This window comes from Mastigoproctus giganteus, chromosome 7 (assembly GCF_048544385.1).
Source record: "Mastigoproctus giganteus isolate SK-2022 chromosome 7, ASM4854438v1, whole genome shotgun sequence".
Classification (NCBI taxonomy): domain Eukaryota; kingdom Metazoa; phylum Arthropoda; class Arachnida; order Uropygi; family Thelyphonidae; genus Mastigoproctus; species Mastigoproctus giganteus.
The window spans coordinates 32,952,993-32,970,912 of record NC_143581.1 but is presented as its reverse complement, the minus strand read 5'-3'; the positions used below and the strand labels follow the sequence as shown (position 1 = coordinate 32,970,912).

At 37.2% G+C, this 17,920-nt stretch overlaps 1 protein-coding gene across 2 annotated transcripts in view; it reads left to right on the top strand.

Annotated features, from left to right (window-relative positions):
- The first annotated feature begins 6,184 nt into the window (after positions 1 to 6,184).
- LOC150082796 (FH1/FH2 domain-containing protein 3-like) overlaps positions 6,185 to 17,920 on the top strand; it is a 763,267-nt gene continuing 751,531 nt past the window's right edge. For both annotated transcript variants that reach the window (XM_090377607.1, XM_090377606.1), the window contains exon 1: positions 6,185 to 6,503. In XM_090377607.1, the coding sequence (XP_090233733.1) occupies positions 6,483 to 6,503 (21 nt within the window). In that variant the 5' untranslated portion in view covers positions 6,185 to 6,482. The remainder of the gene's footprint in view (positions 6,504 to 17,920) is intronic.

Sequence of the window (17,920 nt, the reverse complement as noted above, 5' to 3'; positions counted from 1 at the left end):
ATTTTTTTAAATAAATAAAAAATATTATGTACTATTAATGTTTTATTTCCAATAAAATTTGAATATAATATATGTATAATATAATTAATAATAGCATAATAATAATCACTAAGTTTTGAACTAATAGTTGAACATATTAGTTCAACTAATTTGTTGGGGTTTTGCGTGGGCCCTTCAGAAGTCGGGGCCCAGGGCGCGCGCCCGGTGTGCCCGCCGTTAAATCCGCCTCTGCACATGGGGTGGATAGGATCTGTCCAGTTATATTAAAGGAGGCGGCAAAGAAACTATGCAAACGCTTAGCCATAATTTTGAAAGCATCCTTGGACTCAGGGGAAGTACCTACGGACTGGAGATATGCAAATGTATCCCGAATTCACAAAGGGGAAGGGTCGAAGGGTGACACAAGTAATTACAGACCAGTTAGTTTAACTTCTGTTTGGGTAAAATAATGGAATCTGGTTAAAGATGCATTGCAGGATCATCTAGACAAGACTGCAGCAATCATTCAGACACAGCATGGGTTTGTTAAGGGAGAGTTGTCTGACAAATTTGATTGGATACTAAGATGTAGTTACAAAGGAACTGGATGCAAAAAATAATTTTGATATCATATACTTGGATTTCAGGAAAACTTTTGACACTGTTGTGCATGGAAGACTACTGTACAAATTGGAGCAGAATGGTATTAAGGGTAAGTTGCTACAATGGATGAAAGGGTGGTTGAGTGGGAGAAGATAGAGTGGTAATCAATGGACGCTGCTCTTCGTGGACTAATGTTATTAGTGGAGTGCCACAGGGTTCGGTGTTGGAACCACTGTTGTTTTGCATATTTATCAATGATATTGATGAAAGTATATCAGGCTTAGTGTCGAAGTTTGCAGATGATACAAAAGTTGGCAGGGTTGTTAATGACAGTAAAGACAGTATGCTACTGCAACGGGATCTGGAAAATTTGGGAAGATGGGCTGAGAAGTGGCAACTGAAGTTTAACCTTGACAAATGTAAAGTACTGCATATGGGTAGAAGTATCCCCAGAGGAACGTACCAACTGTATGGTGCTACAGTTAAGGTGGTAGAAAATGAAAAAGATCTGTGAGTAATTGTGCAGTCAGATATGAAGTTTTCTGAGCAATGCAGCCAGGCTGCCAGAACAGGTCATGGGGGTTTTGTCAATGATAGACTGGAATTTTGATAGCAGGGAAAAGAAGGTGCTTATCCCTTTGTATGAGGCCACGCCTTGAGTACTGCGTACAGGTCTGGAGGCCTCCTTCTAGGAAGGATGTAGATTTGCTTGAGCGTGTACAGAGAAGGGCAACAAGTTTGGTGAGGGGAACGAAGGGGTCCTCTTACCAAGAGAGGCTTAAGTTCTGCAAATTGCAGCGGCTGGAGACTAGGTACCTGCGCTGTGATCTGATTGAGGTGTATATGGCCTTGAATGGGTTAAGCATTCTGATCAGGCTGAATTCTGATGGAATTCTTCCGCTTGCTGAGATTACGAACCTAAGGGTTCGTAATTGAGAATTCAAATTGAAGAAATGCAGTTGTAGAATAGATGTGCGGAAATTTGCTTTTAGCCAGCGGGTGATTAATTGCTGGAACAAACTTCCATCTGTTGTGGAAGTTGATAACAAATAAATTCAAGGAGGAACTAGACAAACTTTTAGAGGGAATGGTTATGTAATTTTTTTTTATCTGATGCTACATAAGCACACACGCTTTCTTTATTGCATCACATTCCTCTATTACTATCGTATCCACCCTTCAGACCGACTAACTTATGTGCGGAGTGAAATAAGCCCATAAAATTTCCTTGCATTAGTGACGGGATTCGAATCTGGATGTTGTAAGTCTACAAAGTTGAGGAAACACATTCTTCTACTTGGCAGTTTGATACACTCAAATTATTTTATATAATATTAGCATTAATTTAATATTAATTAAATTAATTAATATTAATTTAATATTAGCATTAATTACTTGCCTAATTTATCAGTTGGTTTTATCAATGATTGTATCTTTTACTATAAAATGTATGTTTTAAGAATTTTTATGTATAAATATATTTTTACAACGTGAAGTTGTAATCAAGTTTCTTTTAAATCTACTGTATATTTAAATAAAAACAAAACCTTTTTATATGGGCTGCATGTATCCGTTTCACTCCATGGACACGAGTTGCGGCATCATTTGTGGTCCACCAAGCGAAATATTTTCGAATATAAAGATAATAGTCAAAAGCAATTATTTTTCATGAAAGTTTCATTGGTTCAGATTACTTATTCTGAAAAAAGAAACATTAAATACTGTTTCGTGTAAATAAACCGTAGGACTGTACTTTTTTTTAAGTAAATAAAAAAACTTATTAAGAAACAAATCCAAGTTTAAAATCTCTCTTATGTCTTATGTTGTAGATGAGATTAAAATCTGCTTTCGGTCTTGTATTGTTAAAAATTCAGTTTCTAGATTATATACTTCTCATTTCTAAAGTGTCATCCTCTATATCTAGGAGCACTGTCTAACGTGTGGCACCTTCAGGTGCGTAATCGTTCTCAAGAGGTTATTTTGGAGCCCGCAGAATTCCAAAAATTCTTAAATTCAATAAATTTAGTATAGTTATTGTTGCCTATGCATTTTATATCACGCAGTCCCCAGCTTTTATAAAAATTAGAAGTGAACCCTCTAAGTCAAAACGGTTGGACAGCACTCACTCGTCTGGGATAACAGCGAGGTTCCTGTTTGTCAAATTACAACAGGAACCTCGCTGCTGTCCCAAACAAGTAGATAATTAATCTTACTACGAGATTTGAAGTTTAATTTTCTATAGATTACAATCGATAGAAAAATACATTTTCAAATCTCATAGCAAGATTAATTTTAGTAGAAAATAATATTTACTAGGTTTTGCACTGAATTTTTTAACCCTTAAAGATATGTTCGAAAATTTAATTTGTTATTGGAATAACTTCTTGAACATTTAAGGTTCTCATTTTTAGCTTTATTACCGAAATGCATTTTTCAGTATGCTGAATTTAATATATATTTTATGATTTCTGATTTTTTTAAATGGGCACCTTTTAGTATATTGAAATCAACTTAAATATATGAAGTAAATTATCTGCATTTGGCATCTTTTACGGGTTTTAAGGTGAGTTTACTTACTACCTTCTTTCTGCTTTCGATAATTTATTGAGTAACAAAGCTTTCCCCATTTAAATTCAAATCATACTGTACTTCCGTCATAAATCTTATCCATTAGTTGATAACGCCCACTTTCCAAGCAAAGGTCCGATGATGAAGTTCATGAACCTCTAAGGAACCAGCAACTCGAATGGGCTATCTCTAAACGCGATGAGATGATGATTTTCCAGTGACAAAACAGTCGTGGTTCTTCTCTCTCTCTCTCTCTCTCTCTCTCTCTCTCTCTCTCTCTCTCTCTCTCTCTCTCTAATTTCAGTTACATTATATACATATGAATCGAAAAGCAAATCGTCCCTTCAAAGTTTGTCTATATTTTGCGCGTCCAAAAAAAATTATCAAGTTATATTTCATTAATTATTTTGATAACTTTTAATCCTCAGATTTCTATTTTCTCCTGAGTGAAGAGCAGCTTTCAAAGCTTTTCCATCCTAATTAATTTCCATATGGGAGTTATTGGATTCCTTCATCATCCATATGGATGTCGAAACAATACTCGAATTTTTGAAAGGAGCTGTACACATTTGCAGGAGTAATTGTTTTCACATCATAAGATAATTTTGCCCTTCTTTTTGTTCGTCCAGGGACGGATTGGTGGAGTGAATGCGCATTATTTCCTTTATCCTGCCCACCATTCTGTAAAAGCCCGTGAGCATAACATCAAGAAGCTTCTTGGCCATGGAATTGGTCCACTTTTCCCTCATTCAACTTGCTAGAAAACACTTCATACAAAAGCTGGCAGTCGATTAGACTCTGGTAGTGGAATTTCTTCTTTGTTGCAATAACTGAAACATGTCTTGGTAATTAGAACTTTCTTCTTGGCTCCAGAACCTTGTGCATTATATGCTCCATTCGTTAACTTGAGAGTTGATCCTGACAGGGAAAAGAAAATGTTGTTTAGGTAGTCGCTGTCAGTGTCAATGTAGTCTGACGTGAAGACGGAGAAATCTTGTCGCGTTTTGTAATCTGGCTGAGAAAGTTTCTGCATAATCTGGAATTTAGATTTACAAAAAAAAAATCGACATTGAGAGCTTCTCTTCATTCTGCTTTAAATTGCAAACTATATATATATATATATATATATATATATATATATATATATATATATATATATATATATTAATTCATTCATTTTTATTGCATTTATACATAATTATTTCAGATAAAGAAACCCCTGAGAATCAATATCGATTTATGTTTTTCTTTGCGCTAAAAATTTATCAAAAATGGATCTGGTATAATGCGGTCGCAACATTATGAAATTTATCTTTCGCTGCGCTCTGGTCATATTAAAAGCAATTTAAATAAACAATTTTTGGAAAATTGTATATTGAATGTATCCATAACATAAATATATCCTTAGTTTTATTATTGTACACATTTCCGGCGCCGTACCAAATATGATGATCTTTCTGCAGTTGTAAATTTCGTTTATTGGAAAGTGATTAGGAGCAGACATGCCTTCTGTTTCCCAGGTGATGTTTCCGTATTTGTAGACAGGAAGAGCAGGAAGACATGAAAGTGTTTTTCTGACAGCTGATTTTGGCTCTTTGCCATCATCTTCCGTGTTCCTGCTATGCCTCAGACTGCTCTAGCTTATTAAACATTTTTCTGCTGGGTACTATCCTGCTTCTCCTTCAGATACTTTAGGAGCGAGACTTTAAACTTTTCATTTATTTAGGATTGTTTATTGAAACAGTATTTAAAAAGCATACCGAATGTTTTTATTGAATTGCCCGTATTTTATAAGAAGCTGTAGACAATAATTCTAATAGATTAAAGTTCATTTAATCAAATAAAATCAATTTTATATATTGTTACTATTTGCAGTGTAGTTGATGCATAATCGATACAGTTAAAGTAAAAAAAAATGAAAGTTTTCAATACAGTTCAATTTATTCTGTATTTTAGACTTCTGCAAGGGCTGTATTAATTTAGACTTCTCCAATTGAGCTGCATTCATTTAGTATAAAATATAACAGTTACTGTGCCTTTTGATCGCATGTCAAATGATTTTCTTTCGAGTTGAAACACCAATTTTTTGTTTTCAATGCGAAAAAAAAAATCATTTGACATGCGATCAAAAGGCATAGTAACTGTTACATTTTATGCTAAATGAATACAGTTCAATATATTCTGTGTTTTAGGCTTCTGCAGTCAGCGAAACATAATATACCATTTACGATGTTAATATATTAGTTAATTTTGATGTAAATTAAAAGCCAAACATGATTTTATATAAATGAATCACATTTATAAATCGTATAACTGAATTCACTTCAAAGATTCAATAAGATCGGTAGTACCATTACTCTAAAGTATAAACCGAAAGGAGTATTTCATTACTTATTTCTTACGGGTATTAGGAAATCGTTGATCTTACTGCAAGGCGGAAATCAAGATATCCGAAGGACCTCCTGTTTCCCCTTGATTTTTAAATATTTTGTTAATTCTATTTCATCATTATTGAGAGCGTCATTTTATAATGCCCATATATTTAGGACACATTTCGTAGTTTTATATTTGTCAACAGGTTTGAAAATTCCAGACTTGATGGAGAGATAGAGATGATGGCATTTTCGACATTTGAATTTTAGGCATTTTTGACGGACGAAGGTACTGAGCGAAACCTGCTGAATTCTTGACACTAAAATGGAAGTTTTAAATTCAACAGTGCTTTTATATATATTTATGATAACAATTAATGATACCATTTTACTCTATTATTATTGTATGTAGTGTCTACTATTTTTGTATGCTTTGTCCTATTAATCTGGTTATTAATATTAGAAACAATGATTGTGAAGCACTTGTTATGACCGTAATGCAGTTTGTTTTCATCCGTGAAACGTCACCGCTTGCGTCATGTACTTCAACACGTGCAAAGTGCAAAGTGAACGACGAAACAGTGCAGCGTGAGACATCCGGTCTAAAATTAGAGGTGGGGCACACAGCACACCCGAGACCTCACCAGCGGGTAGGACAATGGCTCATGATCTCGTAAGGGTAACTATTGCTTAACATCCTCCCGCGCGCTAAGGCGCGCGTCTTACACGTGTAGTCCACCGAACCATAAAAATAATTCTCTTGTGACAATTTTGTTGGCAGTAAGAGGTATAAAGCGACCATAGGAAAAATGCATGGATGTCATCAGTTTCGTTGACCCTTTTCGAACTCTGTGTGGCTTATTGTCAGAGAAGGTGATGTAGCAACAAGGGAGCTTTGAGATCAGCATGCCTTGTGATGGACATCCTCACCTAGTAATGGCCTAGCTGACAAGTTGGACAATGTCACACTACGGAACCTACGTAAGTACTGTTTATCTTCTGCCGTAGGAGTTGTTTCTTCATTTGACATTTTCCACTTTACCTCGAAATGTAACCCCGTGTTTTTCCAAATGGGTATTCAGTATCGCTTAGCAACTTGTTTTATTTTTTTTATTTTTTAATCAATACCGAATCTGGTAGTTACTTCACTTCATCATCATTCACAGCGTGTACTTATCATTTAACTGTTACCTCCAGCAGTCCTAAATGGCCGCAATTTACTTAATTCTCTTTCTCAGAAATACTTTTTAATGGCCATTACCAAAACATCAACTGTCTGATTCTGTTTTCACATGCAATGGTTATCGGAAGCCACAGTAATTTGCATTTTAGTTTATAGGCGATTATGTAAGTAATGAGAATTGGAAGACCGTTAAAAAGTAATAAAACTGACCGATTTGTTATAAGAGTCACTAAAGACAACAATACAGCTTCGTTGAATATAAGAGATTTCTAGTAATTCTTAAATTACAAGAGAAAGAAATGATGCGGGTTAGTAAGGCACCCTAACGACAAAAATATTGCTTTGTTTATAATGGTAATTGCTATTTAATAATTAAGCAATTATTGCTTTATTTTTGTATGAGATTATTTTTGGAGGATTGCGGGCTTCTCATTTTAGAGGTATAAACAAATTCATATTTAATTACAAGTTTTACAGTATTTAATTTCAAGTTGTCGAGATATTTAGCTGTTTTCAACTCGATTTAATTCTTCCACTTAACAGAACATTTCAGAGACGAAAATTGTTAGTTAAATCATGTTTGGCTGTGTTCTCATTCAGAACTTTCTCCGCTTTATCCCCCACCCTTCCTATTTGATATCCCACGCAAGCTCCTCAGTACTTCGTTATCAGAAAACCTCATAAGTCCGACCACAGAATACACGCACAACAAAATATACTTCATAGCCTTAGAAGCAACTAATTGCTTCGGCGCAAACTCTCATTCTCTCAAAACTCATTCATTCACGCAATCACTCATTATGTCAGAGAACTTCCATTTGTATTCTGTGCATAATAACTCTTAACTGGCATGAAAAATAAAGTATTTAAGAGAGATTTATACGATTCAAGGATGAAAAAAAGTATCCGTAACATTATGGATAAAAGGATTCTATTTTACTGTAACACATAATAAGCTTATATTAATTATAGGTAATTAGGCCCTTATTTTATTAGGATTTTTGTATGTATATAAATTTGAGATACTTGGCTAAATAGGTGCACGCAAAAATAGTTTTCTTCGGCATTCTCCCTCACTTTACTTCTCTGTTTTGTTTTACCAAGAGTAATTAAATATTTTGAAGCTTGGCTTTCTTGCACTACTTTTTTATTAAAAAGTATTAGTCAGACCTAACGGGGAAGAGGATTATGGCTCCAGTACCTTCTCTATAAGCAAACAACTGGTTTGTTAGACCCTCTCGACTGCGATACAGTAATTTACAAAATTTACAAATATACTACACAACTGTATCGTGCATAATGTATTAAACTTGAACTTTCAGGAAATTACGCTTAGCTTATTGATCAAAGTCTGAAACCCATAAAACGGAGCCGATAAGTTTACACATACATCATTCCATTCCAATGCATTTTATGGACAAGCTGCTTCATCTGGATACGGCACTACTGAATAGTTTTATCGAGGTGTCGTATATCATTTCTCATTTAATTCACAAGCTAACAAAGGGAACAGGTCCAACCTGTGTGCATTCAGTTACGTTTAATATTTTCGTAAATCATTAAAATGGGAATAAGAGGCATAAATTCCATCTTTCAGAAGGTCGGGTATGTGCCATTTATTATGATACCTAGTTATCATGATACTAGTTAGCGGTATTGCTATACAAGTAATAGCACCTCTTCAGAGAATTTAGTAGGGATACGCTTCAAACACCTGACTTGCAACAAGTCCTTATGATGCTAATGATGTGAAACCAATCATGTAGTCTAGATAATAAAACAATCATAAGCTCTTATTAATTAAGTGCCGATCTTTATCCACTGGCTTTCTATCTATATTAATGTTTAACAAGGCAGACAAAGTTTTCTTTTAATATATCTCGAATGTCTTTACATTCGATTTGGGCATCAATTATATAGATTTTTTTTATTGTTACGTCTTTTTTGCATTAAAGGAAATTCCATATGTAAATTAAATTGACTATCAAATACATATAATTGTTATAGAATAAAGCGTAACAGTGGCACAGTGACTCTTTTCTTCGTGGAAGAACGATAATTATACATACACTATGAAGATAATTAAAATAACAAATTCTTATGAGGATAAAATATGTTAAGCATTCTATATGGAAATACTAAAACGACGGTGTACTTCCGTTTATTCTGGGTATTATTTAATTATTTTAGGAATTTATCTTTAAGTAGTTGGTTTGTTTACAAGGGAGAATTAACTAGTTATTTGAACTTAAGACCTGCTGAACGTTGTCTTGTAGAATATCTCAGAAAATTAGCAAATTTATAATCTTTTGTGCTCACGTGGAATTTTCCTGTAGTTCTCTACAAAACAACGTGAAAGTAAAATACAGCCCTTAGAAATCATGATTTACATGATTTTCCTACTAAAAATAATATTATGGCAAAATTGGTAGTACGTTATTATGATCACATTCTGAATAAGCTGCTGCCAGTATTTTGTAGTCCTCGAACGCGATATTTAGGAAAATGTCCCAGACGGATTTAAGATATGAAAAAAAAAGTAATAATAAAATCTAGTTCCTGTCTTGCAGTCGATATTTATCGATCATGCGAACATTGTTCGCAGTCTTTTAAAGTTATCTAGATGTGCAACATGTTTAACAAAGTGACAGAGCTGTTGTTGTTATTTGGTTCTGGGACAGAGCAGAACACTTGTTCTTCATCGGGAACAACTAACCCTATCTGTGACATTACGGCTGGAGTATCGCAGGGGGGGGTGTCCTGTCTGGTATCCTTTTCACGACTATCATCGTGCTCATTATTGCCTCCATGAACGTTCTCTTATGCTATGCTGATGACGTCAAACGGCTGAAGCAAATTAACACTGGCGACAACCCCGTTCAGCTCAGCAACAGGATCAATTCCCAACCTAACGATCTTGAATCGTACCTGGCAAGCTTCGATCTAAAAATCAACCCACGGAAGTCCGCTCAGGTTATATTCTCCCTTAAATCCGTGCTAACACTACTCAACGTATCATTCGGAGGGGGTATCAATACCAAACGTACCCTCGCACACAGACCTTGGTGTTCTGTTTGATCAACAGATCTCCTTTGTCAACCAGATGGACAAGATCAATACCAAATTTTCTCGTCTACGGTGGATATCAAAGCAGCAGCTGCTACACGTCCGACATCCCCTTACTGCTAAAAAGTTCATCGCTTCCACGATCTATCCCGCCATTCTCTATGGTGCAGAAATATGGTCCTCAGCCGCACCTACTAACCTTAAGCGGGTGTACACCGCTGAATACTGGTTATTGAAATAGACCAACAACAAGCTTCGTCTGCCTCCAGCTACCACAACCACCATGATGACAGAAGCACTCGAAATCCCGAGGGTGAAGTTCCTGATCGTGGAAAAGAGGCTGGTCTTCACAGCCAAACTCATCACAGGCCAGATATCATCTCCGAATATTTGGAACGCTTGTTCTTGGAGGCTCCCACAGCCTAACCTAAGATCGTCACCTGCAATTGTAGCTCACCACAACAGGCTTGCAGTCACTGACAGGTTTCTCTCCAAGCAGATGCTCGCCACCTTGAACTGTGTGGACGCCGACTTTGACAGGCTAATAAGTAACAAGCACAGATACAACTTTATCAAAGCCCTTGAACCCTGACCTAAAAGAGGATCGTGATGCTCCTATCCCCATGTTCAAATCTGTCATCACTGGAGCCCTGCTGAATCATTGCCAAGTTGTATTCTGTTTTTTTTTTTCTGTAGTTGTATTTCTTTTACATTTGTACGCTGTATTTTGTAGCCTTTTTGTATTTGTACACTGTTTTTTTTTTTGTAACCTGTCTTGTATTTGTATGCCGTATATTATTCTGTTTTTCTCAGTCTACTACATGTGAACCCCTGGCGTGATGGGATATTGTGCTGTTACTCTGTACTTCACAATAAAGATTTATTTATTTATTTATTTCTGTAGTTTCATCTTATGGCTTTCTTTAGGCAGTATTTTTCTCAATTTTTTTTAATATATATATTTTGTATTTAATGATGACCTCTTCACTTTATTTTCTTTGTCTTTTTTTTTTTTTTTTTTTTTTTTATGAAAACCCCAAACACGAAAGGTATCAAAACCTATAGTACTTAGTACCATGCATGGGTTGAAGGAGAAGTATGGGGGGAGGGGAATGCCGGAAACTTTGCTCTAGAGACTAAACATGGGTTTCACCACTTCAAGCCTCCAATAAGCAAAGTGGTGGTATTTCACCGGTTGATGAAAGTCATCTACCACCTATTTCATTTTCTTCGTAATTGGTTTAGCATTTGTTGCTTTTCGTTTAGTTTTTATTTTCGAAAAAAATCAAAGACTAAGCGAAAAACTCCAAAGCAACTAAGGCCATGATTATATAATGAAGGTCCCCCTGATTCTTCTGTAGCAATCTGATTTAATTTGAACAAGAAACTGTAGCGACGTCCGCGCAGGTCAGATCAAAGTAGATCTAATGCCATCTCTGCGCCTATTATTTGTCAGCAGTTTGCCTCATACCTGTTTATAATCATACAGGATGATATCTATTATTCATAGAACCATTTATTTGCATACATTTTTGTAATAATGCAGTCTCTGAATTGAAAACTTAAAAGACTATAAATATATATTTAAAATTTATGTTGGCAGCTTTGGAACTCCGTCATTTTAATCCGAACATACTGGCAGCCTATAATATTCAACGAAAAGTTTAGATGCTTGTATGAAGGATTCTTACACAACAGCAGCTTCACAAAGAGGAACACATCGAACATGTTTCGCTTTGGGGAGCGTATTTCCTGTGTACAATCGCTTTAAATAAATTAATTAACAAGGCAAAATTAAGTTCAGGGCAAAAGCCGCAAGCTACGAAAACTGTAAAAAGTCACTGTATATCGGGCATAGCCTCTTTCAGTATAGCTGCGATCAAACTGGGTTTGCTATTTAGGGTATCAATCTCATATTGTGCGGGAACTTCGCCACGTGTTGCCTTAGTATTGCACCATTCTAAATGAAAAGCACTGCTCCAATGGAGAAGTATATTGATTTTTATTTGAAGTGTATGTCATTGTCCTGAATGGGTTTGTTAGGTTAGGCAAATTCTCTGTACTGTCGCTGAGACCTGTGTTGTATGCAGTGATAAGGGGAACTGCTACCTCTAAATGCCATTTAATTCAGAAAACAGTTTAAAAAATTATCCCAAAAGATACTTTTCGATTGAAATTGCAAAGCTTGCAGAGGGCACAAGAACGTTACAGAGGCGCTAATTAGAACGCCATTTCAAAATAACTAAATGCTGGTTGGCATCACACCAAGAATAATAACACCATGAATTGCAAAGAACTGAAGATGCTTGTGTAAGAATCTTAAGAGTGCGTGAGGAATGGATAAAGTAACGAAGTATATCACTTGGAGCTAAGTAATTTATAAGTATTTTAGCTGGAGTGAGCGAAAGGATATATTTATTGCAGGACAAGAATAGTAAACTTGTCGCAGACAATATGTATCTGAAGACATAGTCAAAATTGCTTTTGCCACAACAAAACAGAGCAATCTTAACTCAGTTCGTGCGTTCCCGCAAATCAACTTTCATTTGATGGAATATCACATGACAGAAATTACTATATCAACACTAAGCAATCCGACACGAGTGCATCCCCGATCAATATAACGATTCGCACAACGCAAGCAATTCCATACTTATAGCGTGAAGAGATGCAAGAACTTATACAGCAGGAAGTTTACTGTGACACGAAAACAAAACTAACTGTTATTTTCTAAGAAAAAATCTTGTAGTAGTTTAGGTACTTTTATTTGCTAAATTTTAATATAGTTTGTTTTTGCTTAAAAAAAACTAAGACTGAAAAACTAAAATTAATTGAATAATTAATTAATTGCCGACGTGGCCAAAAAACAATAGGGAAAATGTTTGGAGAAAATGTAATATTTTTGATTGTTTGAAATTATTGGAGAAGCCTGGAAGGAGGTTTATGTGCAGTTGATGAATACTTGCTGCTAAAACTTATACCTTGATGCTGTTCATAACTTTGAATAATTTGAGTGCAAACTGAAATCTAAAATCTTGAAAAAGATGCCGAGTTCCTTGAAGTTGACGAAAATTATGTCGAAGAATTGTTCGAATCACGTGTAGTGCCGTTAACAAATAAGGATTAACGGTTAACTGGTCTAACTCTACCACATTTAGACCAGTTAACTGTTGAAGAAGAGGACTGACTGGGATGACGATATGATAGAAGTTCTCCAAGAAAAAGAATTGAGATTACGATGGGAGTTCGGAAAAATTTATGAAGATCTCGAGTATTTTTGCAAAAATGACCCACTATGATCGTGCTGGCAGGGTTAAACGTGATTTGAAAAATGTCTTGTCGTGCTATCATACAATTTTATATGAAAAATTGCAATAAAAAAACAACACTCGATTCGTTCTTCGAACCTCAAGCAGGTCCTTCTAGAGTAGGACTAATCCTACCTCTCTCCCCTCCTCATCCAACTAATGGTCTTGCAACATCAATCTTTATTCATATCTATAAAAATAGTACATACTCAATAAACGTTTACCATTGTTTTTAGTATCATTTGTTGTGTTAAGGTCCTAAATAGATCTTATTTTTAATTAGATATTTTGTGTGGGATTTCATCCCTCGCTATCAGTGGATTCACTTTAAATGGCCTTTTTGGCCTCAATTTCCCCTGTATATAAAAAAAAAAATAAAATAAAAAAATTAACAACCTATGCGTTTCAAGAAATCAAGAAATCTTTATTGCAATAATAATAATGATAATATTACAATTCGATACATTGGAATGTTACCCTTCACCGTCACCAGGCCAGGGCTTAGCAGTAATAATACAATATAATAATAAATAAAGAGCATTGATATATCAAACATAAGGAAAAGCATATGTGGAAGTACAGCTCAAAACTCCAAGTATAATACAGTTATTTACAGTACAATATATAAAGAAGATATTGACAGAAACAAATAATTTCATATACATATAGTAATATATGCCATCACTCACTGTCATACTTTTTTTTTTTTTTTTGTCATACTGAAAAGTTAGTATGCCATCTTCATATCAGGTGGTATTGTTGAATTGCGGAATTAAAACGAGCTTCGAGGAGAAGGATCAGGGACAGGGAAGTACAATTCAAGGATGTGGCATCTGTATTCCCTGTCAGAAGCGAACTTATTAAGGTCAGCATCGAAGGACTGGGCACATGAAAGTAGCTGAAAAGGCAGGAACCTATCGGATAGGTGGAGACGGCTGAGATGTGGGCATAGAGTTGGAGTCGCTCTGAGGGACCCTCCATGAGCACAGGTCCCAGAATGATGGTGCCGAAATCTCGCCAACCATCATTTTGATAGTCGTGGTAAGACGTTTCACCCTAATCAGCGTGGGGAGCCTGTGAATTCGAATCAAACTGGCCATTTCAGTTGTCCTTAGCTGTGGGGAATGTTTGTTCATGGCACATTTTAAGAGCCAAAACTAAAAAAAAAAAGTGGCTTGATTGTGCTAGGGGCAGCGGATGCCTATACCTCTGCAGCATATAAAAGCGGAGAGTATACTGTGATTTTTATATATTTTCTAGTAGTTGTGACTTCATTAATATAATTTAAATGTTGTTTGGCAATCCATCGGAGTCGAGCTGCCAGGGTGAGGAGCTTGTCTATGTGATAACTGAAGCAGAGCTTAGGATCAAACAACCCCGAGATCAGTATGCTTATTGACGATGGGAATAGGAGAATTACACAGAATTGGCTGAATATCAGAAGGTGTTTTATTTAAAGAGAATATCATAAATTCAGATTTTTCTGGATTTATTTTTAATCCGAACTGGTTGAGGTAGTTTTCAATTTCTGTGAGTGTATTATTAATTGATCCTGTTATCACGAGGAGATCATCGTATGGAGAAATCGGTTTGAGGAGCTTTATATCACCTGCTTAACATAAAGTATCATACCTGGACTCAACAAATGGAGAGATAAGTGCTGCAAACAAGAGCCCAGATAAGACACCACCCTGTGGCACGCCTGAAGAGATACTTCTCTCGTATATGTTCCCATGGACAGTAAGCTGGATTATTCTGTTTCGAAGGAGTGACGTGAGGAACTGTAGAGTGTCTCCCTTGATCTGATAGTGGTCTGAAAATAGCTTTAGCATTGCAGAAACATTTATAGAGTCGAAAGCTGCTTCAAGATCTACATAGGTGACTGCACGCTCTGCTTGGGATTTAAACGCAGAGAGGATAGAGCTGGTGGTGGCTAAGAGGTTAGTCACAGTGAATCTATGAGGAAGGGAGTAATGGATTTGAAGAGGCTGATGTGGAAGAAGTTGTTTAGTTAGAACGGGGAGAAGTACCTTTACGTAGGTGACCTTTGAATTTTCCCAAGCTGTCAGCCTCAACTGCCGACGGAGGTAACTTATTCTGGTAATTAACAACTCCCTCACTAAAAGAAAACTTCCTACAGTCCAGTCTAACTCCATTTCGCTGTAATTTAAATGTATGGCTTCTAGTTTGGCAATAATTCAGGTCCTTTCTAAAGTTTCTGGTTTCCAAGCTGATTAGCCCAAATATTCGAAGTCTTTTTGTCATACTAGTACCATTTTTCAGATGTCACCAAGCGGATTGCTTATCTTTGCACACTTTCAAGAAGCTTGATGTCTCTTTTTAGATCTCACAATTGCCTTTATGCATTGGATTTATGACCTCCCTATCTGTACAAGCAAATGTTCGATAAATCATTGATAGGACGCCATGGGTCTTCCTTACCGTCTGTCTATACTTCTTAGAGAATTTTATGTCCACTCATATCGTAATTCTCAAATCCCTTTCTTTCTGTACCTCCTGTCTTTAATTCAACCCCACCAAGTTCTTTTGGAGTTGCTGTATATAACTGCCACTTTCTTACCTTTTAAACCTGCCTGAGTCAATATTGAAGAAATGATCAGCGCTAAGCAGCTCTAATCATTAACCATTTTCCCAATCTTCACATCAGCAGAAAATTTTGACACCGTGCCCTCTATCCTTCGTCGAGATCACTTATGAAAATCAGCAGCAATAGTGGCCCCAGAACCGATCCTTGGGGACTCCACTTCTGCGTTGTACCAAGTTCTGAAGGGTAACCATTAATTGCAACCTCCTTTCCTGCAGCCACACTGTGATTCATCTTGGAATATTATTCATTATCCCAACATGTTCCAGCTTGTACACTAACCTCGTAATGTAGTATAGATAGCCTGGTTATTTATGGATAATACTGAGATGGGGGATTACATCTGTAAACTGGTATCTGCATCAGCTGTCATTGACAAACTTATCAAGGTGAACACCAAGCTGAATTAGAGACTGGGTAGTTGGCAGCACTTGATCTAGAATGTCTAAGATCATGAGGCATGACTTTATAAGTTGAAAACTGGAAATGGATTGGAGGGCAAGCGGAGGGTTGTGCCAGCTACATTATTTCCATATACAGCAGACTGTCGAAATAATGGCAGAAGAATAAGGAAGCAGAATTCCTCGCTGTTCATATCCGTACCGATACCGATATCAAACAGGAACATAAACGTGTGTGGCTAGAATTGATAAACCTATGGCAAACCCGCTGGAATAACTTCACAACTGGTGCAACTACTAAACTTTTCCTCCCTGAGATAACCTACATCAATAAACAACGTTCCACTTGGTTCTTCCGAAACGTCTATGCTTCCTTCCTATTAACTGGCCACGAGTTCTTCACGAGACGCCTTCTAGAGTTCGGCCTAGTCGAGGATGCCCTCTGTACCTGCGGAGAACCTGAAGACTGGGACCACGTGGTGCACTCATACAACGTATACTTAAGAACCCAACTACTCCTAGACGTCCACACTACATCACTTCGGCCAGAAACCAAGTTATTGGAACCTAACGATACCTTCTGTGCACTGACCAGTTATGTCAACGAGGTCTTTCGTCGTCGCTGGCATCACCTGCAACTCCCTAACACTACTCCTGGATAACCTCCTTCACACAGCAACTGATACCCAGCACCGGAAACTTCCAGTCATGAAACTGCAAATTGCGGCCAGCCCTGCCGATGCCGCTCCGTGATTCTCCATTGTGACGATCCCGGACTCTTTAATTTGAACTTTACCTGTTCTCTTCTCCCGACCCACAGTCCTCCAGGTTCCCACAACTGCACCTAGCACTCTTCCTGCTCCTTTTCGCCTGGGGGGATGCCTACGCTCTGTCATCCCCCGCTGTCTTCCCTGTCTCTTCTCTGCTCTTTTCTTGCCCCCCCCCCCACTCTCGCTCCTGCAGGAGTGTGGATGGCGCCCGTCAGATGTCTTTTTACTCCCTGGTCCGGCTCCTCGTGCCAGTGGACGGATGCTGGGAGGCTCCATCCTGGTGATCACTCCTCCCAGTAAAGAAGAGGCTAGTCAAACAACACGCTACTCACACTGACTGGCTTTGCAAAGTTAACAGAGTACTTAACGCGGATGTGTGGGAAACCACGGGAACCGCATAACAATAACACTATGTCGAAATAATGGCACAATGAGATCGGATGTATACATACAACGCAGATGTCTTGCAGTGCCGGAAAAAAAAACAGCAAGTCATTATTTTATTTATTTATTAAATCAGTTTATTTCCCAAGAAACCTTGGGTCACCCTGGGACGGCTCTGTGCCAGAAGGGTGTGAATATTTACAGACTAAGGTGCGAGGAACACATGCACAATAAACAAGAGTACATGCGTGCTCGACCCGAGACATTTACAGGATTAAATATACAATAATATACAAGATATACAGTAATATACAAAAAAAACAGTCTATATTATCCAGGAGCAGGTGAGTATTATAATTTCATAATCTGGTAGCAGTTCTTCAGGATTTCCTTCCTGTAGGGCTTGTCTTCACAGAACCTATCAGGGTGGATCCTAAATTTATTGAAAATCCGAAGACAATTGGCTGGAAACATGTTCCTCAGGGAATCAGTGTTTGACAGCATAAGACGTAGAGGGAGACAGGAGTCGGGGTGCTCCCCCCTTCCCCTCCTCGCTCCAGAGATTAATGTGGATACCGATGGAGCATCAATTCGCCTCGTTAGAAGCCATGCGAGCGTGAAGACATTTTTTGTCATGATGATATGTCTCCAGGGAGTGGTGCCCAGATTTGCTTGTAGGAT